Source organism: Podarcis muralis, chromosome Z (assembly GCF_964188315.1).
Source record: "Podarcis muralis chromosome Z, rPodMur119.hap1.1, whole genome shotgun sequence".
NCBI classification, from domain to species: Eukaryota; Metazoa; Chordata; class Lepidosauria; order Squamata; family Lacertidae; genus Podarcis; species Podarcis muralis.
This window is the reverse complement of record NC_135673.1, coordinates 32,692,374-32,715,819: the sequence shown is the minus strand read 5'-3', so window position 1 is coordinate 32,715,819 and position 23,446 is coordinate 32,692,374. Positions and strand designations below refer to the sequence as shown.

Genomic DNA, 23,446 nt, shown 5'->3' with positions numbered 1-23,446 from the left:
AGGCATTGCCTTCTGCCCAATACCTGCATCGAAGAAGAGTGCCTTGACTTCCCACCCTCAGTTCTTTGCCCATGCCAGCAGACTCTGGGAAATGAGGCGACCGTTCCACATAACACTCCTGACTAGAAAGCCAACCTAACTGCTGAGTTACTGCTGAAGACAAAGTGGGAGATAATCCCAGCTAGAGAGAAGAGATTTTTCAAACCAATCCTCCTCCCAGGAATAACAGAAACCTTGTGTACAGCCAAGCTATGATGGAGCTGATCGGAGATAGGAAACACCTGTGGCCACCTTAGCTGCTGCTGAGACTTAAACTCCCATCATCCCTGACCATTGGGTAAGTTGGCTGAAAGTGCTTGAAGTCCACCCACAGCAACCAAAGGTTTCCTGTCCCTGGGCAAAACCTTCCTAGTTGAACAGACACCCCCCCCCCCCGCCTGCAGCTAGTCCTTCCCTTTGCGCAGCACTCACCGGGAAGACTTTTGCAAAGACAGGATGCTGCTGCAGCAAATCCCACCTTAGGTGAATGGTGTGAGGGATAACCCAGCAAAGTGCCTTAAGATTTTTCTGCAACAGATAATTATACTCTGGTACTGTTCAAAGTGAGTATAGGGAACCTGTGACTCTCAAGAGTCCTTGGCCATTGCCCATGCTGGCTGGGGTGTTCCGAGTTTCCCCAACATCTGGAGGGCCACACGTTCCTCACTCCTGATTTAAAGAGGAGGCAAAGGGGGCTAAGTCCTAAAAAACCAGCTGTGTGAACAGAGCACTTGCCTCCTTTAAATAAATTAGAACATTGGGTTCGGATAGAGCTGGGAGAGAAAGTGTATGTGGAGGCTGACCCTTTCAACTTCCACACACCCCGTTTTACACAACTGGAATCACAGCAGCTTTAGCAGAGGGGTGAGTGGATGGGAATTCCAGTCAGGAAAATGCAAGTCGCTTAAATGATGCACCTTTGAAAAACACAATGCAGGCTCTCGAATTAAAACTGTCCTGCAAGACGCCTTCGTGTTCAACAGTTTAGGTGATGGACAACAGTATCGGTGCCAAAATCCATCTCCCTTCCTTGCTGATCTTGGTTTACTGGCCCGTACTGGGACTAAGAGCCCAGCGCTCTCTTCCCCCAACCAGCAACAGCTTGCTTTGTCCTGGGAGGGATGGCAAGAAACTGTTTTCAAAAGCCAGCTGTTATTGTACAGGTAAGCATCAAGTGGAAGTTGTTAACAGCCTTCTTTGGTCTGCACAGCTCACTGCCAAAAATGGGTGGAAGAGGCAGCCATTATGGCATATGGATAACACTCGTTTTCCCCTCGGAGCTGAAGTGCTTCTGTGATGTGGCTGCTCCCCCCCCCCCCGCCCTGCCCACCAGGCTTCAGGAGTAAGAGAGGCCGGACCCAAAAGACGAGGCAGGAGACTGAGGCCCTGATGCAGGTTTTTCTGTACATAAGTGTTTTTGACACCAAAGCGTTGCTTAAAACAAATCAGAAGAAGAAGAAGAAAAAGCAGCAGCTGCAGCACACGCCCCAAAGGCCCAAAGCCTTGGTGGAAAAGAGAGATGGGGGCGGAGAGAAGGGAACGCTGTTTGCTTTTTCCAAGGAAGGGGGCCAGTAGAGGCAGCCTGCTTGCAAAACTGATTTTGGGGCTGTGCAAGGAAATGCAGCTCCCCGAGTGGGAAGGGGGGGGGGAACACAACACAAAAGAACAAAAATGTCACCACCCAAAACAGCCTCCCCAGAGCAGGGGAAGAGCCAAAATAATAAGAGATTGTCCAGTCCTTGTTAGCACCTGTACAATAAAACTGTACCCCCCCACCCCCTACCCTCCAAATGATCATCTCTCTCTCTCTCTCTGTGCTGCCCCCACCCCATTGAAGATCGCACTGCCTTGCCAGCTGAACTGACTGAACAAGGATGAAATTATAAGGAGGGAGTGGGGGGCAAATAAAATAGCTGAGACCAACAGGTGCCTTTGGCTGTATAATAATTCTGTTTCGAAAAGTGGCTGGCTGGACATAAGAAACAAAATAATATGATAAAAAGGGCAGGGAGAGAAATGCACCCAACCAGGGGTGCTAACTTGAATAAAGTACTGGGGGGGGACAGGTGTCGCCTTGCTTAGCTGCTCACAAGACCTGATGACCGCACACCATCTGAATGGTTATGCTCCTCAACTCTGGGGGGCCCTGGCTCCTCAAATATTTTATTGTGGAGGCTGAAGGTTGGCTCCTACTATAGCTGGGTGTCTCTAAAACAGAGAGAAGAAACAATAGCCTCCCTCTCGCTATTTCGTGGAGGAGAGGAGAAAGGAACCCCCAGCTTAGTCACTCAGGGGAATCCCAGAGGCGATGGTGGCTGCAGGAAGTTGTCCCCTGTCTCTCCACTCACCCCCCCTCCCCCGAATCACAGTGATACAGACTTAGCAAGAACAAAAAAGAAAAAGAACACCACAAATTAAATACTAATTTAAATAAATACTCTGGTAGAGCTTGGGGGTGGGGAAAGAGATGCAGTTCCATGGAGAGGCTTCCGAACCACCGAGGCCCTGCAGCAGGTGAATGAGTGCAGAGTCCAGGGCACAGGGGACGGCAGCTTCCTACCCCCGGGGTGGGTGGGAAGGTAGGAGGGCAGGCGGTGAGCACCCGTTGCAGTTCGTCAGGGAGGACCAGGCAGACAGAAGCCCTGCCCGCGAGAAGGCCACCTCTCCTTGGTCCAGATTATTGCCTCGCAGTGCAGTCCGACGCCGACAGAGGGGAATGCCCAGCCCCCCGTCAGCTGCTCCAGGCCTCCAACATCACCTCTGAGCCCAGCAGCCGAGCCAGCTCTGGCTCGTGGCGCACCAGCTCCACCGTCTCTGCAGCGCCCAGAGCCAAGGGGGGCGCCATGTGCGCCTGGATTTCTTCCGGGGCCAGCACCTGGCTCAACGACACCTGGCGCTGGAACTCCACCTTGGGCAGGGTGGTCACCTCGAAGTGTGGGAAGCGGGCCTGAAAGATGCGGGACGAGAGCTTCAGCCGCTTCAGCACGTCCGAGAAGAGGAACCAGTTGCAGGGCCTGGGCAAAGGGGAGAAGCGCGGCGGTCAGTAGGGACATGCTCTCTGTGCCCATCCCTCCCCTCTTCTCCATTTCACCCTCACCCTCCCACCCCCACAGTCAATGTTCTAAAAGCTGAAATGCAAGGGTTGAAACCTACCCATAAGCGACACCAACCCATCTTGACAGAAGCCCATTTTCCCCATATGTTGCTGGATCGCAACTGCCATTATCCTGCCCACTGGCCAAACTGGCTGGGGCCAACAGGAGTTGGAGCTCAATGACATCTGGAAGGGCCACATGTTCCCCATCCCTAATGTACTCAGAGCAACTGCCCTATCTTCTAGTGCCAAACATGGGTATGCAGCTGTTTTGGGGCTATGATTCCCATCATCCCTGAGCACTGGTCCTGCTAGCTAGGGATGATGTGAGTTGTGGTCTGAAAACAGCTGGAGGGCCAAGTTTGGGAAACACTGTTCGAGTGTTTTTATTTAAAAAGTGCTCACGCTGCAACGCCACGCAACCTCTCTCCCCAGCTGTTAGCACCCACCTGACATCACCCAGGGCCACAACTGCCTGGTGCAAGTAAGTGAAAAGGATGGTAGTGCTTTGTTTTTGAAGACCATGCTTCTAACCCTCATGGGTGCCCATTATGCTTGAATACACTGCAGCCTGTCCCTACTGACATCTCAGCAGTTGGCTGGGCAGAGGGAGGCAGGACTTGGGTCAGGTAGTAGGACTTCTGGGTAGCTTGTTTCTCTGCTGTGCGGCCCTCCCCCACCCCTCCCCCAGCTTCTGCCTAATAAAAATCAGAACCAATGATGCAAAAGCACAAGACATTCTGAGATCTGCTTCCTTTGCATCCTTTATCTGGGTCACAGCATTGTAACGACTGCAGCACCAGCAGTTTGGAATGGTGCTTTTGTAGATGCAGGATCTTGGCCACGACCCTACCTGCCCACACCCCTGTCCTTTTGGAACCACAGAGCTCCCACCACTTCCACGCTTAATATGCAGAATAGGCATCACGTACCCCACCACCACCACAAAGCCTGTTATTTTGTCATGCTTTGCCAGTCTCTCATTTGTCACAGCAGGCTCTCTGAGTGCCCCTCCCCTCCTGGAGCAGCTGGCAAAACCTTGCTGTGCCTGTGTGAGCTGGAGAAGGAAAGGGAAAGTTGACTTGCAAGCAAATGCACGTCTCGCTCATCCTTTCTCCAAGGCTCTCAAAAGCTGTTGTCCGCAACAGACCCGGTCCTTCCGTCCCTCCTGCTCACCACCTTCCAATGACACTGGCCTTCGGACTTCAGGGCTCCTCTTTCTCTCAGGGAGTAGTGGGGTGGTACAATTTGGCCCGTTCTCACAAGCTCCCCAAGCTCTCCCAACAAGGGGATGCCGCCATTACTCACCCCCGGGAGACAGACACTTCCAGGTTGTAGCAGGGGAGCAGCGGCTTGTCGGAGAACTCAAACATGAGGTGGTCCGAGTCCTGCTCATCTTCCTCCTGATCAGAGCTCCCGGGAGGGTTGAGCAGAAGGTCACAGCCAATTTTATCTTTCCCCTCTGAAACAAGGGATACGGGAAATGGAGAGGGAGAGGGAGGTGAGCGAGGGGAAACGCCACGGGCTCAAAGAACTCTGCACGCACAACCTTGCTCCCTAGCCTTCCCTGTGCCCAGTTCACTTGCTGGACAGCCATCGCCATAGCAACCCAACCACGGGCTGCAAAAGAAGCCCAGCATGGAGATGCCTGGAGGAACAGCTGGCAGAAGCCAATAGAAATTTAGAGACCACTATGGGGCTGTGTTACGCTGCAATGCTGCAGGAGTGCAGAAGGCTCAGGCTGGGTGAGGAATGTAGCTCTGCAAGAATGACAGCTCCTGTTTTGAAATGCATCTAGCCTTTTTAGGTGCATCTAGCCTTTTTAGGTGCAGAGAAACATCTGGCAGTACAAGTAAGCTGGGTCTCCTGATGTTTCAGGTCAGAAAGTAAGATTTCCAGTGGTTGGGGTGCATAGCTCATCAGCCCCTCCCAGGATCAGCAAAGCTAGAATAAATGATAGACAAAAAACCCCCCAAACAGTGGAATAAGTTGTGCATAATAAGGGAACATGCACAGTGCTCAATCCTCATCCTTTAGAGCTACCTTCTCCAATGTGGTGCCCTCCAGTTGTTTTTAGACTACAACTCCCATTACTCATGACTGTCAGCAGTGCTGGCTGGGGTTGATGGGAGCTGGGATGATGCAGCATCTAGAAGGCACCAGGTGAGGGGAGGCTACTTTCAGCAGGCACAAAATTCAACTCCTCTGGACTGCACGGATGCAAAAATGCTGGGTTCCTCTTTCCCACATTTAAACAGAGAATACAAACAGTCCTAGATACATGCTGCCTTTCATTTCCCCACTCTCTCCACTCTCAGGATGGGTGAGGCCAACTTCCTCAGGCACAGGAGCAGCAGGTTATTTTCTTCCACAGAGAATGGCTGGAATTCTGGCACAAGGTATGACAAAAGTCACCCATCTCTTGCTGCCTGCTGCTTGCTCAGAGCTGCCACTAGGGCAAGGACAGGGAACCTGTGGCCCTCCAGATGTTGCTGGACTCCCAACTCCCATCGGTCCAAGCAAATGGTTAGGGATGACAGAAACGGAAGTCAAGCAGCACCTGGAAGGCCACAGGTTCCCTATCCCAGCCTAGGCTGAAGAAGGGAAGGCACCAGCAAAGGAACAAAGAACGGAGGAAACATCCCATGGTGCGCTTGTGAGACCGACACGTCTTGAGCTTGAAGGCTCTTCCACAGGGGCAACCAAACCGGTTTCTTCAAAGGGCAGTAACTGGGCAAAATCACCCACCTTTTGAAGAAAATGGTTCAAACACATCTTTGAAGATCTTTCTCCTCCACTCAGTACACTGCAATAGCAAGTGGTTTCAGACCAAAAGACAGAGTGCTTGGGAAACAATCAAAAAATGCCCTGCACTTCATTCCCTTGCTCCAAACATCCTGCCTCTAAGGATGGAGGGAAGCCGATCAGCTCCACTACTTGTTGTTCCAGGGAGCAGGGAAAAGAGGTAGGTGGGGTCTACTCACCTACTATAGTGCTGCTGTAAAAATCCCAGGCTGTATGGGGGTCCCCTTCAGCTCGACCCTGCAGATCCAAGAGGTAATCTGCAAGAAGATAAAATGGAATAAAGGAAGCTGAGACATCAATGTGTTTTCGGGTGCTTAGGCAAGGTTCCCAGAGAGTAATGTGGGGTACTTTTTGACCTAACTTGTGGAAGGAAAAAGTCACCAGGAAGCAGCAAGGAGCAGAACTGAACTCTCTCTCATCAGGTGATGGGAGGGCACTTAAAATACTGATGCTTTGGCTGAGCATACCAGCTCCATGTGGGTAACAGTCAGGCACAGCCCATCAGCTGATTTCACCCACCCATCAAAGTGACGTCAGGTGACTGACCAGAGAGGGCACAGTTTAGGGGAAATGGCCTCATGGGCCAAACTGGACCCAAAATTGGCCTGCAGGATGAAGGTTCCACAATCCTTGCCATAAAAACTGATTAAAGCAGGGTTTCCCAAACTTGTGCCTCCAGCTGTTGTTGGACTACAACTCCCATCACCCCAAGCTAGTAGGAGCCGTGGGTCAGGGATGATGGGAATTGTAGTCCAAAAAACAGCTGGAGACCAAAGTTTGGGAAACCCTGGATTAAAGGCATAATTCAATGTGGATTTACCATGAAAGATTGTGATGTTATGATAAATCCACATTGAACTTTGCAAGCCTTTAATGGAGCAAAAATCTTCGTCTTTTGCTCACGGGTACCTTCTAGAAATATTCATGTATGATTCTAGTCTAATGTTTTCATGGTAGAGGCCTCCAACATGAATCCGTCCAAAGACCTCCTTAGAGGGAAAACTATGCACCAGAATCAACCCAAAGAAGCATGCATATATCCTGCTGAATGATGTCCTTTAGTGCAAATCAGGCACTTTTCCTGCAAAACCCATGTGCATTTTTGACTGCAGCAACACACACGTCATATCTAGTATCCAATGGCTGGGGTGTGTGTAAAATTGCTGCCTTACCTTTGACAAAAGGAAACCTACCATTAAGGAAATTTTTCATGTTTTCGCTGCTGGCCAGCTTCAGGGCAGTCTGCCCCGAATATGTAGCCAGGGTTGGGTCAGCACCGTAAGACAGCAGGAGCCACATGATCTCCAAGTTGTCATTTGCTGCAGCGTCATGGACAGGCCTGCCAAGAGACAAAGAGTTTTAAATCGGATTTCACAGAGTCAAAAGGCTGGAGCTGAGCAGGGATCACCCATTCCTCCCTGACCTTCCCCATAGGCCAGCCATCAGGGAATCCTTAAGGAACCTGCAAGGGACCCTACCCCTCCTGTTTGCCTTTGTGAAGTGTTGTGTACTCTCTGTTAATGACAGGCGGCAAGCTCAGCATCTGCTTGCCTACAAGAGGTTCCAGGTTCAATCCCTAGGAGCTTCTGGTAGGGCTGGGAGAGACTCGTCTGAAAAACCAGACAGCCTCAGCCAGCCAGCGTAAACAATATGCTGAGGTGGGTGGAAGGGTCCTGTGCTCTGCTACATATTTTAAATAGGGAGAAATGAATATGGAGAAATGTCCACTGCTGGCCTGTCCTTGGTAACTGAGCAACGACCATATTATTAATAAATAATTATCCCGAGCTGCAAGGATTTAAAGAAGTACCAGACATGAAGGAGCCACAGCTCAATGGCAAAGCACATGCCTTTCAAGTACGCGGGACAACAATTTAGTCCCTGGAATTACTCGATAAAAAGATCCAGGCACCGCCACTTTGGGCGTGGGACATTGCAGAACCGCTGCCCCTCAGAGTAGGTGAGTGCATTAGACAGCCCAACCATCGCGTCTTTCTCATGGGGTGCGGCCTGGACTGGACTGCTTTCAAGACCGCGGAGGGATTCTTGCTGAGCCTTCTCCCCAGCATGCTATTTTTCTATGTGCAGGGATTTTTAAAGAGAGAGCAGCTCCACTTCAGCAGACAGTTCTCAACCTGCAGAACTGGCTGAAATTCAGTGCAAGATGCCCCTCTTAGAGCACATGGACAAGGTAGGTTGCATTTATTTATTTAATTGCCACCCCACCTTTCCTCCCAAGGATCTCAAGGAAGTTTACGTGGTCTCCCCCATCTCTTTACCCTCATGAAAAAGGGTATGGCTGGTCCAAGATTGCCCAGAGAGTGGCAGAGTTGGCAATGGAACCTGGCTCTCCTCTGCCCTAAATCTGACTCTTAAGTACTGCACCACAGCAGCTTTCACTTGCTTAACTCGTCAATGTTACAGATCCAGAAGCTAAAACGGGCCAAATGAGGCCCAGAGTCAGCAGACCTCTTAGCCCCTGGCCATGCCCCTGGCAACTGTGGTTCCTCAGCAGCGGTGGACTTGCCTGGTGCCATCCTGTGCACTGCAGTTCACGTTTGCACCATGCTCCAGCAAGAGCTGCAGGATGTCCACCCAGCCGCGAGCGCAGGCCTCGTGCAGGGCTGTGTAGCCTGCGTTGTCCCTGTGGTTGACATCGCTGTTTTCCTTCTGCAGGCAGTACATCACCACATCCTGGCGAAAGAACCCCCAACCCAAGATTAGTAAACAATGGCAGCACTTGTCTCCTGCTATTTATCTATCCGCCCCGCCCCGCCCCCTGCAAGAACTGGCACCCACCTTGTAGCCAAGCCGGGCTGCTCTCTGCAGCAGTGTCTCCCCGGCATTCTTGTTCACAATCAGTCGGCGAGCTTCAGGGGGCACCGGCGGGGCTGTGGGGGGCTCGGGGGATCTTTCTGATTTGTGCTGCCGGGACTTGTTCAACAAGCAGGGTTCCCGAGCTTTCTTTGGAGAGCGTGTCTTGGACTGGCTCAGGCGTGCCTTGGCCTTTTTTTAAAAAAAATGGAACACAGAGAATGATTGGGGAGGAAGAAGAGTAGTGTCAGAACAGGGCTAAGCGAAGAAGAATTCTGAACCTCTAAAAAAAAAACCCCAAAAGCTTGCATTCCACAAGGTCACAGTTTACATCAATAACATGTTTACTTTTGTATGCACACTCAATTCTGCTTCTGCTAGCTGTGGAGAAGGGCAGAAAATGATATGCAATATGGAAGTCTCAGCAGTGTAAATCACACTCTCCAACACCACACTAGCCCAGTTTACTGGGATCTCACAGGCATCACTCACATTTTGTTAAATCTTAAAAAAAGAAAAGAAAACTGAGACTCCCAAACGCTGGATTCGGCTCCCAGTAATCCATTCTGCCTTTGCATTGTGCACAGGAGGGCAGATAAGATTGCCAATCTGGGTTCTGAACACATACACACCTGGCTTCTGCTCTGATCATATTGAGAGCCCTTTAAAATAAAATGAAAAATGCTGGCAGATCCTATGAAGTAAGGGAGCAGCTGTACACCAAGATGAGACTCTTTGTTATGCTTAAATTAATACTGTTGACAACAGGGATGTGCTGCCTGTGGCACTTCAGCTCCCTCCCACCCCAGCCAGGAGGGTTATGGGTTGTCTATCCTTGGTCTGTGATGCCGAGTGGCAACTTCCCCAGGCAACTGAGAGAAGTTATTTCCCAGCAACTGCTAGCTAAACCTTTCAACTGGCAATTGAGCCTGGTTTTGTAGCTCAGACTCCCACAGAGCCCTGGGTGCAGCACCCGTCTAACCCTATCCTGAAATCAACTCCAGCACCTCCTAAGCAATACTGTACCTTCCCCTCTTCACAGACGCCTGAGAGGTGTTTGGTTTTGCATTTGCGTTTCCCAGAAGGTTTCTCTAGCACATCCTGGATGGGAGCCGAGTCGGGGTGATCCAAGAGGAATCCGTTGTGAAAGTCCAGGCGTCCTTGGAGGGTTGGAGAAAGCCTGCTCCTCAAACACAGGTCTGAGCCTTTGCTCGGCACAGCATCCTTGTGCTTTCGGTACCTGAAGTCTGCAAGGCAAGCCAGAGGGGGATTAAACAGAACAAAGGAGGCTCAAATGCAGACATCCCTGTGAAGCCCTTCCGGGAGGCAGCCTAGCCTCAGAATCAGCTCCCGAACATGCAAATAGAAGTGGGAAGTAGAAAAAGAAAGGAACAGCAGAGGCTTCGGAGCAAGCTTCTTGGTTAGCTCCCCTTGCATACCATCAGCCAGCCGCGGGTACGTCAGAGGAAGCTGTCCAGCATCCTCAGTCTATGGAGTGCTGCTAAGCAACTGCTCCCATTTTAGCCAACTGAAACGGCACTAACGTCACAACTTCTGCACCTATTTCCCTAGCCCCCTTCTATTCTGAGCCACTGCCACATTACCGTGGCAGTGAGTTCCGTAGCTTTATTGCATTTATTATTATGCCACCGACGTACATGATCCTTTGCTAACAACTTGAAAGGAAGATGGACCAGAGGGCCAGAGAACTGCAAAAGCAAAGGATTCTGGGAAACTGACACCTTTGACCAGAAGCAAAGAATTAGCATACAAACGAGGACGAAGAGAGACTGGTGGACGGACCCACCACTGGCAGCACACACCGTTAGATACACTGCAGACGTCCACAATCGCCCCAAAGGGAAGCTGTGCTTGAAGTTCTACGTAGCTTCCTCCTGCTTAATGAGCTTTCCCACAATACATGCGGCCCTGTCCTCCCTTAAGGCTTCCAGGCCTTTAAGCTCTTCGCAAAGCACTCCGCAGCTTTTTCCACCCCTGCTAGCAAAGCCCAAGCCGAAGCAGCCGCCCCCTGGTGGCTACCGCAGCTGGCAAACTGGACAGTTGTGCCTTGCTCCGTGCCACTACGGAAGACTTGTCCTCACTCAGGCTGAAGAGGGACGCCTTCCTGCAGACGACAGCGGGATTAATTTGGCAAGCCTGCAAGAGCAATTGTCCCTCTTCTTTCCAATGGCCTAAAAGGGTTTTGTTTTTGTTTTTGTTTCTTAAAAAAAGATGCCAGAAAGGAGAGGGACAATTGCTTGTTATTTCCTCTCTGGTAAAGCACTGCCTTTTAAATTCTAGGGAGGAGACGGCTGCAGCATAAGTTGTTCAAAGGGCACTCCACAGACTTAACAGCCGTTCAGCAACAAATAAGCAGGCTAAGACGCTGGCGAGGTCTATTTTGGACAACCTCTAGGGAAGTGAAGTTGGATGGGTATCCACCAGGGGTGCTTAAGGCACAGGCAGAGCTGTGCGCAGTTTGTGCAGCACTTGGTGCAGGATGACAAACTTCAGACTGCACCACATGGTTCAAAATGCATGGTCAATGCTTGGCAAAACCTCAGAAGACCCAAGGAAGGGAGACCACCTGTCCCAGGTTCACACTGTTTCCATGGGCTATTACTACTGCACATGCACAGAAACATGGTGGGCAAACTAAGAGTGCTGGCAACCACTGTGAGCAGCGGGGGTACACAGGATGTACAATGTTTCCCTCTCTGCCCCTTACAACCCTCCCAGTCACAGGTATTGGCATGGACTGGCTCAGCCCACAAATTTGTGCTTTTTATTTACCAGCCTGCCCCACGGCCAGCAAGAAACATGGGCTACGCTTTCTTTAAGAATTGCATTCTGCCAAGCAGGTTGGCAGAGGAGAGGCAGAAAGGTCCGTGCCTCCTTTGCGAGCCCACTCACTCGCCTGCATGGGATTCCTGGTTGCCCATGGCGACTAAGTGAATTGTTAAATGCGAAGCTGCCACAGGGCCAAGTAACACTAGCCTGACAGCGCAGAAGTTGCACCAAGGGCTGCCGCCTTAAGGATCCCTGCACTGCAGCCATGCCCCATGCTGCTCCCGGTGGCTCCCCTTCGCTACCTGCTTTCATTTTCCGCCGCTTATGGCAACAGCTCGTGTGCTCCTCTTTCTCCCGCTCTATCAAGTACTCTCCAGTCTGGTACTTCCAGCTTTTCTGCCTCCTCCTTTTCTTCCTCTTGATGTGGCCGCTCTCCTCCTCCGCCTCCTTGCGGCTCCACAGCTGCCGAGTGGCGTCCACTTGCCACTGCATCCCCTGACTCTTGCGCGAGTGGAAACTGCTCTTCTCTGACCGCGACCGCTCTCCGTCTTTGCAGCTGGAGTGCGGGGAGAGGCGGTGGGATTTTCTCAGCCTGCGATGCCTCAGGGTGAGCTCATCCTCTCCCTCAACATTCTCTTCTTCCTCTTCCACCGGCGGTAGAATCTCCTGGCCACACTCCTCCAACATGTTAACAGAAGAGCCTCCCATGCTTCCTACAGGAAGAAGGAAAGGAAAGGACTCCCTCGCTCTTCAATCAGAATTAAGCACTACACCTCGGGATCTCAGCTTTAGCAACAGCTCCCTCTTTTGTGCCCAATTTTCCCTCTCAGAATCCCATAATATATAATTCATTTCACAAGTAACAACAACAACAAAACAATTAGCAAATCCAGATGCTGATTTTTCTTCAAAACTCACTCTGAGGAAGAGACCTGTGCAACTCAAAAGCCTGCACGCTTGGTTTCCAAATTAAATTGACCCAAAGTACAGATATTGCTTGTCTCTTTCTGCATGGTTGTTTAGGGACTGGGGGACCGAGGCAGCTAAGCTAAGAAGATTTCACACAACACACAAGCATACGTTTCAGATGGACCACAACCCCCTGAAAAAAAGCCAGGTTCCCCTCCCCCAGGTCGAAGGAATCAGCCACTCACCTGTCTGGCTGCGTGTCCGGCTGCTCAGCACCACAGGAATGAAGTCCCGGAAACTGTTCTTTGATTTCTTCTCAACAAAAGCTGAGGAGGATTGTTTGGTTGGGGGGAAAGAAAAGAAAAAAGAAGAGAGCTCTGAAAACTAAACTGCCATCTGGAAAAATACAACTATTGGTCCAGGAAGCTGTGCATCCTCCGTCCTGCCCCCATCCCCAGAGGAGATCTCAGCCACAAGCAGGTGTGAAGCTGGGAAAGTGAGCCCACAAACCCAAAAGGGGGTTTTCAGACACACAACTCGAGATTAGGGAAAAACAGATCAAACTGTGCATGGGTTCAGTCGTTTAGTCTGCTCTGTCCCACTTCCACATTAATTGGAAAATATGCTTTAAAATTTTCATTTCTATCCTGCCCTTCCTGCCCACCTAAAATACACATTTAAAACGTATTTTGGTACCCCCCCCAAATCTTTTTTTTTTTTTAGCTATGAGCTGTATTGCAAAATTTGATCAGGTGCAAAACCCAAAGGACAGTTGTGTTCTGATTTGCATTATCATCAGCTTGTACCCTCATGCCCAGCTCAGCAGGCAAGTGGTCCTGCCATGGTTGCACGAACAAAAACTGAGGTAGAGGAAATTGCAATAAAATAAAATAAAAACCTACATCTAAGTTGTCTAATAGGCTTGATATATGTTAAACCTTTGATTACACGCATTTTGCTTCCTCACAAGAAAGGAAAATGCTAGGTACGCTACTGTATTTTAAGGAAGCAAGCCACAAATTCAGAGAACGGGCCTCATATACCCCAGAGAGGATGGACAGAAACCCCTCACACTGCAGGTAGAAGCTCTGCCCTTTAAGGGGGGCTCACTCCCATTTCGATCCCTCTCTCAAGAGGTAGGCAAAGATGGGCTGTGCCCAGCAGAGAGAGACCCAGCGTAGGAAAGTCTTCCACGGATGTTGGACACTTTTAGGAAAGGCAATCGCCAAAGCCCAGACCCGGCTCCTGTACCTTCTTCGCAGCTGTGCCCATGATGCCCTGGAGACGCCTTCCGGCGCTTGCGCTTGGCACGGGGGCTGCCATGCTCCTTCGTGGAGCCCGACTGGCTCTCCTGGTTGCTGACCTCATGGGAGCTGTGGTACTTCCGCCACTGTGGACACAGAAGAGACACACTGGCGGTGAGAGGAAGCGAGAGGTCTTTGCCAGGTTTGTTCCATGTTATTTCCCCCCCGCGTTTGTACCCCACACCTCCAGCGCTCCCATGTCCCCAGGGCTGCTTGCAATTGAAATGAAACTTCAGAAATACAACACAAGGCAGAATAAAACTCTGGAACCGAAATGCTAGGAAGATCCAGCAGATTTAAAAAAGGCACGGCAATAAAAACCACTACCCCAATCGGCTTAGCAGGTAAAAAAAATAATGAAATTAATACCTGGGAAAATGGAAAAGGTCTTAGCTGGTGATGAAATGACATAAAATCAGGTGCCACCTGGGGGAAGTGTGTGTGTGTGTGTGTGTGTGTGTGTGTGTAGGAATACCTGAAAAGGTCTCTCACTGCCCTTATTGCCATTCACTTAGCCTTTGAAGGGCAGGTCACCCTCAGAAAGGCTACAGAAGTGAACTTCAGTCACAGTGGTAGGGAGGAAGACAGTAAGAGATAATCTGGGTTCCAAGCCATGCAAGAGCTTTAAAATGATAAGCACGGGCCACTTTGAACTGAACTCTGAAAGAAATCAGAAGCCAGGCCGTGGCTTCTTAATGGCTGTGTCTCATTCAAGCAGCTGCTGGCAACAGGGCATGCACTTGGGGCAATTAAAACAGACTTGCCCTAAGCCATATGACACAGCCAAGTGCCTCTGAGCCTCTTCTGACGTCACATGCTCCATCTAGCTGCACGAAGAAACCTCTGATGCAAGTAAAGTCAAACCCAGGGAAAAGCCCAAGGCATTCTGATAAGGCTGGAGCCACCAGACAAAACCAGAAATGCTTCCAAGACCACACCTGGGATTCACACATCAGCCTCACCTCCAACTAGTGTGTTACACAGAGATTCAACCTGGATACAGCTTTTTAGAGGACAAACTACATTTTAAAATGTAACATCAGAAGCATTTTGTCATGTAATTATTTTCCCTGGATCCGTTCTGTCTGTTAGCTAAGATACAGCGAAAATAAGAAACTGAATAAAAAATAACCAACCAGGACATTCATGTTAACAATGGACACTGATCCTAATAGTGCTCTTGTGCATCAAACAAGCACTTCTCATGAGGGAGAGTCACAAAATAATTTAAGATGCACAATGTTATCACATGAAATTCCTGGTTCTGTCTGCTGTCCAGGCAAGATTCTCTCCTTCCTGTAGTATTGGAAGCAGCTCTGCAAGACCTCCATCAGCACTACAGGAGGTTACTTCCAACATCTTTCAACCCTGGTTCATCTTTTACTTTGTCCTCAGCAAGAGATTAGTCCTCCCTGAGGACTCCCTAACCCTCAGCCCAATCTCACCCATTCCCCCCCTCAGGTGCTGCTCCAGGAAACGCTGGGTGCGATCCCTGTTTTCACATCAGGGGAAGTCACTCACCTTGCGGGTGTGCAGGTTCTGGCTGTCCGATTTGCAGGGGGGCTGAGATTCCTCACTGCCCCTGCACTTCTGCTTCTTGTGGGTCAGGCGGTCTGGCCCGTCATGCTGCCGCTTGGACTTGCAGGGGAAGCCCTCCTCCACTTTGATGTGGGCCACCCCCTTGAGCTTGGCTTTCGGAGGGCTTCTCGAGGCAGCCCCAGCATGCAGACAAGTGGTGGAGGTGATCAGCACCTCTGGCTCCACCCGTTCCTTCTTCACGCGGCTGAGGTCAACCTGGTGCACACTGCGGAGAGTGACTTCTGCCGCCGGCTGATCCCGAGATGCGTTGCTGCACTTCCGGTCCTTGCGCTTGCTCACTGGGAGAGGCGTCTCAGAGGTCGTCCGCACGCTTGGCTGGCTGGCTAAGGAAAGGCCGTGAGATAGGTAGGCGGTCAAGACCTGGTTTTTAGGCTTGGCGTCCCCGGGGCGCTTGCGGCTGCAGCCCTCTGGGGGAGCTTTGGGCTGCGGGGTGGCCTCTGCTGCCAAGTCAGCCTCGAGTCTGTCGGAGTCGTATTTTGGGATGAGACCCTCGGAGCCCCTTGTGTCTGGGAGGCTGGTCTGAAGAGCTGGTGAGATGCACAAAGGGCTGGCTGTGTTTGGCAAGGCTGCCTTACAACCCTTGCCCTGAGAGGGAGCTTCCGGGGGCTTCTGGACCACAGCAGAGGACTCTATCGGCTGCACACCAGGGAACGTGGCCAGCTCGCCTGCGCCAGCTGGTTTGCAGGGGGCAACTTGACTCGGGCACAGCTGCCCAGCTGCCGAGATGCCGATGGAAAGCAGCGGGCCCTGATGATAAGGCGACCACCCCACGGGCAGCAGCTGGGGGCTGGCAGGCTTCCCGTTGACTGAGCACCGAGGGTAAACGCTTCCCTGGCTGGGGCTCCAAATGGCCAGCTCCTTTGAAGGGTGCAACTGGGCCCCTGGGACACCCCGGCCACGAAGGAGCTGCCGTGCAGGGTCAGGAGGCCCCTCTCCACCACTCTTCTTCCCGGGAGGCAGCCCACCACTGCGAGGCTCTCCCTGGTCCACAATGGAAATGAGCTCTTGCTTGGCGAGATGGCGGGAGTCCCTGCCAAGACCGGGGCCGGAATCCTTGCCCAGCAGCACGGAAGCTGGGACTGGGTTGGCCACCCCAACGTAGGTGCCTGGGATGGTGCTGATGAGGGCAGTCGAGTTCTTCACCCAGGAGCCCTGCTCCCCATTGCGGAGGAACTCCGGGAAGATGACGAAGGGTGAAGCGGTGCCCGGGCCGCCAATGGCCTGAGCCACCCGCTGAGGCTTGGAGAAGACCGTGGTGAGCAGTGCTTTGCCGCTGGTGTGCACCGGGGTCAACACAGGCATCGGGGGCGTCTTGCGCTGGCTCGGAGGAGGCAGCTTCTGGCGGTTTGACTTGGCGGAAAGGTCAAGGGGCATCTCGCTGCATTCCGGGGAGACCATCTCACGCTCCAGCTGTGGGGGGGATTTCAGCGGGGAGATGGAGGCCAGGACGCCTGAGGGAAGCTGTTCCGGGACTGCCGGGGCCCTGGTGAGCACGCTGGCGGCGACTGACAGCGGGACAGTGCTGGCACCTGCTGCTGCCGAGGCAGGCGTGCTAGGCGAGAGGTCCGAGCCTTCGACAGCAGAGGAGGGCCCAGTGACTGCAAGGGCGCTGCTCTCCCCTGACGGGGCAGGGCAGTTCAGCTGGCTTGTCTCCACAGGCGCCACTTTGGGATCTGCGGCCAAAGGCCTGGCCACGGAGAAGGCATATGGGTAAGAGCGCAGCTCAGAGGGGGCGAGAAGGCTAGGCAGGCAGGGGTCTTGTGGGAAGGAGGGTATGACAGGCAGGGCAAGGGCAGATGGGACCCCGAGTGGGCTCGGAAGAGGTGGGAGGTAAACCAGGGGCTGGCTGGGGGTGAGGACTGCTCCGGGTGGGAAGGAGAGGGCCATTTTTTGCATAGCAGGGGCCTGAGAAGTGGAGAAACAGACGCTTTTCAAGGTGAAGGTGGCTGGGGGAGAGGTCAAAGTGCTGCAGCTGTTGGTGGCCGTGGCGGCGGCAGCTGTCAGGGTTGTGCCAGCAGTTGGGGTGCTCTTCTCCTTTGCTGGATGCTCACTCTCCAGAGCCTTTGGGCAAGCAGGGGAGACCTCTGCCGCCTCCTTAGCAGACGGCTGTGCACAGTCCGGGCTGCTGCTGCTCTCTGGCCTTGTGAGTCCGCCCTCCCTAACTTTGCCTGGGTTGGCATCGCTGCCCGTCAAGGCCTTCTCAGCACAGTCTGGCTCGCAGGGCTGCTCCTTAAGTGTAGGTCTGAGTTCCTCCTCCACGATGCCCTCTACCTCAAATCCTTGGGCACTGCCGCCGCTACTCGAAACTGCCGTGAGCTCCACCTGCAGCAACGAGGGAAGGCAATTGCGTCAATAACACTATTGTATAAGCATGTTGTTGGTGTTTCACATGCAAATTTTATCAGGAATCCTAAAGCAGGTTAGAAATCAGTTTTATTGTCTTGCTAGGGAGCCAAGGCAGAGTGACGCGCCTAAGGCTACCTGGAATCAACAAGGGTGACCCACACCTCCACCTGGTACGCCGGGTTAAGACCCCACCTCCCTTCAGACTGCCTCACCAAAGTAGTGTGTGCCCTGGTTATCTCCTGCTTGGACTACTGCAATGTGCTCTACATGGGGCTACCTTTGAAGGTGACTCGGAAACTACAACTAATCCAGAATGCAGCAGCTAGACTGGTGACTGGGAGTGGCCGCCGAGACCACATAACACTGGTATTGAATGACCTACATTGGCTCCCAGTGCATTTCTGAGCACAATTCAAAGTATTGGTGTTGACTTTAAAGCCCTAAACGGCCTTGGTCCAGTATACCTGAAGGAGTGTCTCCTCCTCCATCATTCAGCCCAGACACTGAGGTCCTCCTCCGAGGGTCTTCTGGTGGTTCCCTCACTGCAAGAAGCGAAGTTACAGGGAACCAGGCAAAGAGCCTTCTCTGTAGTCAGGCCCGCCCTGTGGAACGCCCTCCCATCAGATGTCAAGGAAATAAACAACTATTTGACTTTTAGAAGACTTCTGGAGGCAGCCCTGCTTAGGGACATTTTTAATTTTGATGTTTTAGTATGTTCTGATATATGCTGTAAGCTGCCCAGAGTGGCTGGGGAAATCCAGCCAGATGGACGGAGTATTATTATTATTATTATTATTATTATTATTATTATTATTATTACCAGCACCTAATTTCATGGCAGAGGCAAGAGTTGAACTGAGAACTGTCCAGTTCATGTTCTGGTTTGTTTGTTTTAATAGCCACTATGCAACATTTGTTCGAAGAAAGCAACATAAGAATCCCTTTCCTGCTTCATCAGATCAAAGGTCCCTATTTGTCCCCAATATCTGGTGCTCGGGGACAGACTGCCTCAGCACATGGAGGTTCCATTTAGCTACCCTGGCTTAAGAAACAGGAATATCCTTTTGTACCAGGTTCAGATGACTGGCCCATCTAACCCAGCACTGCCTTCTTTGACTGGCAGCAGCTTCTCAGGCAAGAGTCCTTCCTAGAACCTGCAACCTGATCCTCTGGAGTTGACGTGGATTGAGCCTGGGTCTATACACATGCAAAGCAGCTGCTCTACCTCTTGGTCATGGGGTAAACAGCCATCAACAAATCTCTCCTCCTCCTCCATGAATGTGCATAACACCCTTTATATAAAAAAGTCACCCAAGTCCATGGCCATCAGTCCACCCTGTGGCAGCCCATTCCATTTGAGCTGGCCAGGTAATTAGCCACTTAGGCCCTCTGTATCTCAGCAAGAGTCAAAGCTTCCTCCCCTAGGTACAGCCACTAAGCTGCCCCTTACCTTGGAAAAGCTGCTGCCAGTGCAGAAGTCAGGGGAGCCCAGATGCTGGGAGTTGCTGGTGTTGGATTCTTCATCAGAAAGTGGGGCTCTCCTGTTGCAGGAAGAAGAGAAAGAATTGTGAAGCTGAGAAACAATCTCCCAAACCTGCAAGACCCAAAGCATCCCCCCAACCCACTTTTGGAGGTATCTCTTGTGAGCAGATGCACATAGGCAGGGGGCTTCGTCAGCCAGATGCAGTTCATGAGTCATACACAGCTCACGCTTGTCCTAAAGGATGTGCAAGCAAGGCAAGGTTGGCTTCCCAACCTTCAGCAGTAGGCCTGTATAACTTAAGAGAAATTCAGAATCACTGAATGCTTAAGTCTTGGTCTCCAGCTGTTGCTGGACTAAAACTCCCATCATGCAAAACCAGTTTAGCCAAGAGTCAGGGATGATGGGAAGTGTAGTCCTGCAACTCCAGGGAAGCCAAGGTTGAAGAACACCAACAAAGCCATAACAAGGGACAGACACCAGCTCCCTTCCAAGACCTTTTTCTACCTGTTCACCTCGATTCGTGTGGCACCCACTCCCAAATCTATGCTGTTTTGGGTCCAGGGCTGCAGCTTCCCAAACTTTATCACCGATGATGGAAGTAAACTTGTGAAGTAGCAGGTGAGATTGTGGCCAAAGTGTGGGGGGAAAGAAGAGGCCAAGAGATCCCTTCCATCCACCTTCCCCCCTGAGATCCCTCACCTCAAGCTTCCCAGACTTTCCACAAATTCTCTCATATCTCAACCATGGAGAAATACCCCACATTATCCACTTGGCCTGACCTCAATCCCCTTCTCTACTTAAAGAGTGCTCAGTGGAAAGCCTGGCCATGTTTTTAGAAAGTAATCTTTCTTTCCCTCCACCCCAACATTTTTGGGGGAGGTAGAGCAACACTATCTCTTCGAAAACATGTGGTTAGTGGTGGTGCTGTCAGGTAATTTCAGGCTGCATACACGCTATAAATTTAAAGCAAGTGACTTTCTTCTGAGAATCCTGGGAGCTGTAGTCTACTCCTCACAAAGCTGCAATTCTTGGCAACTAAAAACGACCTACAGTTCCCAGGATCCTTTTGGGGAAAGCATATGCTTCAAATGAGCTTCAGATTTATGGTATATACACATCATGAAACACTGTCTTGCTGGGGGCAGCGGGGAACTTTTGCTAGTTATTATGTGCATTACATCACTTCAAAAATGTGGAAAGCCAGTCCTGATGCATTTGGGACCCCTCCTGCTCCTTTTGCTAAGGTGTAGGGCTCTGAACATGCATCTCCAAACCCTGCCCTGACAGCACCACTGCATACGAGAGACTCAGAGAGGTGACTGTGATCATGTAGGAGTGATTTGTCCCCCTTTGCCTCTGCTGGTGATGAATACGGCTGCAGGTGAAATGTCATACATCTTGCACAAATTCAAAGGATCCAGCAAAGCTTATGCATTCAAACCTGATGCATTGAAAGTTTCTGATTTTAGCTTAAAAACTACCATCCTAATAAAGATCTCGCAATATTGAGTACTACTTGGCCAAATTCATACTTTAAACTAATGATGATAATGATAAAAACATGTCATTGTTATTATTATTAAACGTACTACTTAATGACAAAAAAGCTCAATACCATGTGATGCAGTGGTTAGAGCAGACTAGGAAAGGAGAGAGACCCAGGTTAAAACCTCCGCTCAGCCATGAGGCTCCCTGGGTGACTTTGGGCTCATCACTCTCTTTCAAAGTAGCCTACCTCACAGGGTTGTTGTGAGAATAAGCAACGGGGGAGAGAAGAACCACAAGTTACTTGGAGGAAAGGACAAAACCGTCATTATTATTAAACAACAAAGCCACACACATCCAGCAAAAAAGAGAGTTAAAATAATTAATGGAAATCATAAAATGTGCTGGCTGGTGCTGATCTGAGCCATAGTCAGCACATCTGGTGCGTACCAAGATAGCTACTTTAAAGCAGCAGTCTTCCAGCTTTTTCAGACCCAGGAACTTCCTTTAGCTCCATCATACATATGCTGATCCATTTATTATTTTTCTTACCATATATTTGTATGGTTATAGAGCTACTGTTTTGACCCACTGTAGATAAGTAGTGGGTACCTGGTGCAACAGTTGAAGGCTGGTGTCTGGTGCAGGGAACTTGTGTCCCTGCAGATGTTGCTGGACTGCAACTCCCATAAGCCCCCAGGCAACAATCAGGAATGGTGGGAGTTGTAGCCCAGCAAAGGCTGGAGGGCCACAGGTTCCCCAGCTCCACTCGAGTCTCTTTGCCTAAATCACCCTACAAATTAAGTCAGCTGAACTGCATTTTTGCAAACTGGGGGACGCCCCTTTGCCCAGCATCCTCTAACAAGGAATCCAACCACCTCTCACACACCAGCTGCCCAACCTCTTCCCTCCCGGCCTGTGGAGGCCACACGCACCTCACCTCTCTTCGCTGAGGCCACACATGCGAATCCGCTCAGCGCCAGTCCAGTTGTGTACCCCGCTGTAGAGAGGCGCTGCAGAGATCATGACAGCCGCTCAGTGCCAGCCAGTCTCAATCCTGTCACAGGTTCTGCCTATTGAAAAAAACCAACGAAACACAAAGCATTAGGGCCAGATTTGACAGTTGCTGTTTTCAGCTTCCAAGAGGCAGTTCAGACAGATAAAGAGCAGGGGGGCAGTCACGCTGACCCTTGGCTAAGGTGAGGTGCTTCCATGCACAAACTTAGGCTGGAGGCAACGGCATCTGCAGAAATGTTTTTTGGGAAGGTGGAGTTAAAACACTAAAAAGGGGAAAGCAAGCTAACTTCTCTGCCGCATAAAATGAGAATAATTAGTTCTTGTACTTTTTTGCCTCGTATCTCAGGCTTGAAACTTAGCTTGTTTAAAATGAAAAGTGGGGAATCTGGGAGTTATGGTTCATGGGGTGCAGGGTTGTCTCCTTTTTGGATGCCTATGGCTGGAGGAAGCATGGAGCACTGCTGGAGAAGTGCAAAAGGCAAAGGCACACACGTCAGCTTGAAATTCCTTGAGCGGAGTTCTGTTCAGATAAAGAGTCATTTCCTCTCCGCACTGAAGCACTGCCAGGCAATTAATTAGCAAAGCAATTCTCAGTACAGCTATGCAAGACATGAGCTGTTGAATTTCCAGACTGGGGCCACAGTGGGAAGACCAAACAGGGATTGTGGGAAACCCAAAGAGGGGAGTACTGTAACTTCTCACGAGGAGAAGTTAGAACAAAACACAACACCAAGGGGAAATTCAAAGTCACTAGGAAGCTGTGTGGTGTAGTGGTTAGAGCTTGAGACGAAGGAGTCCCAAGTCCAAATCCCAATTACCCATCGTCATGTATTAACCTAACCTACCTAACAGGGTTGTTGTGAGGATAAAAATTGGGCAGGGAGGAGCATCATCTATGCCACCAAGATCTCCTTGGAGGAAAGATGGAGGTTGAATGCAGTATATGAAATAAAGGTGGGGGGGAGAGAGATGAGGGAAGCAAGTGTGCACTCCTTTGCCCATGTTGTTTCATGTACCAACCGTATCAGTGCTTTATATAGTTATCAAAGAGCTTGCAGATGTGTGGGGGACTTAACATGCAAATTCAGAGGGCAAGAAGAAAGCAAAGTACCATACAAAATGGGAGGCGGCGCTGGGGGAGAAGCAGAGAGCACAGATGGGACAGGATCTCCGCGGACGAAAGATGCCAAAAGCAGAGGCCAAGGCTACACGGGCAGCCGTGCATTTGCCGAAAGCGCAAGGAAGGATGGGGGTCAACGGCAGAGGCACGAAGGCCCCTTGAAGGATGCAGCAACAGAAACGGACATTGTTGAGTGCATTCTTTTTTTGTTGTTCCCAGGGAGGATGTGGGACGTGAGCCAGGCAGAACCATTCCCAGGGAACAGAGAAAAGGGGAGAGCAGGAATCCCTCGCAACCAGGGGAACAAAACCCAGGGATTGAAAATTGGGTAGAGGGGAAAAAAGAGAAAGAGAGAGAGAGGCACAGAAACACACACTCCAAACTAGGCAGTGCAAGTGCAAGTTCCCAAGGAACTACGAGGAGTTCCCTTCTGGGCAGGCAGCACGTAGAGAGGTGCCAAGTGCAGAGAGAATTCCACAAAGGAATTTGCAGAAGTGCCCTCAACCAAGCCCACTGAGAAGCCACCCTGATGGCAAGCACCCCTTCTTGGAGTCAGGAGCCTTGAAAAGCAGCAAGCACCTTCTTTCCCAATCCTCAGTATGCCACTCCCTCAGCAGGAAGCTAGCCATGTACACCTCTTG

General features: G+C 51.0%; 1 protein-coding gene across 13 annotated transcripts in view; it reads right to left on the bottom strand.

Moving 5' to 3' along the window:
* Positions 1–1,424: 1,424 nt before the first annotated feature.
* BCORL1 (BCL6 corepressor like 1) overlaps positions 1,425–23,446 on the bottom strand; it is a 45,029-nt gene continuing 23,007 nt past the window's right edge. For 12 of the 13 annotated variants that reach the window (XM_028714619.2, XM_028714624.2, XM_028714622.2 and 9 more), the window contains 13 exons: positions 21,609–21,741; positions 19,151–19,241; positions 15,277–17,676; positions 13,703–13,841; positions 12,697–12,777; positions 11,845–12,255; positions 9,779–9,999; positions 8,738–8,944; positions 8,466–8,632; positions 7,132–7,277; positions 6,118–6,195; positions 4,442–4,595; positions 1,425–3,053 (listed from right to left, as the gene is read on the bottom strand). In XM_028714619.2, coding sequence (XP_028570452.2) covers positions 2,771–3,053; positions 4,442–4,595; positions 6,118–6,195; positions 7,132–7,277; positions 8,466–8,632; positions 8,738–8,944; positions 9,779–9,999; positions 11,845–12,255; positions 12,697–12,777; positions 13,703–13,841; positions 15,277–17,676; positions 19,151–19,241; positions 21,609–21,694 — 4,464 coding nt within the window. In that variant the 5' untranslated portion in view covers positions 21,695–21,741 and the 3' untranslated portion in view covers positions 1,425–2,770. The remainder of the gene's footprint in view (positions 3,054–4,441; positions 4,596–6,117; positions 6,196–7,131; positions 7,278–8,465; positions 8,633–8,737; positions 8,945–9,778; positions 10,000–11,844; positions 12,256–12,696; positions 12,778–13,702; positions 13,842–15,276; positions 17,677–19,150; positions 19,242–21,608; positions 21,742–23,446) is intronic. The other variant, XM_028714626.2, reaches the window with a different exon arrangement.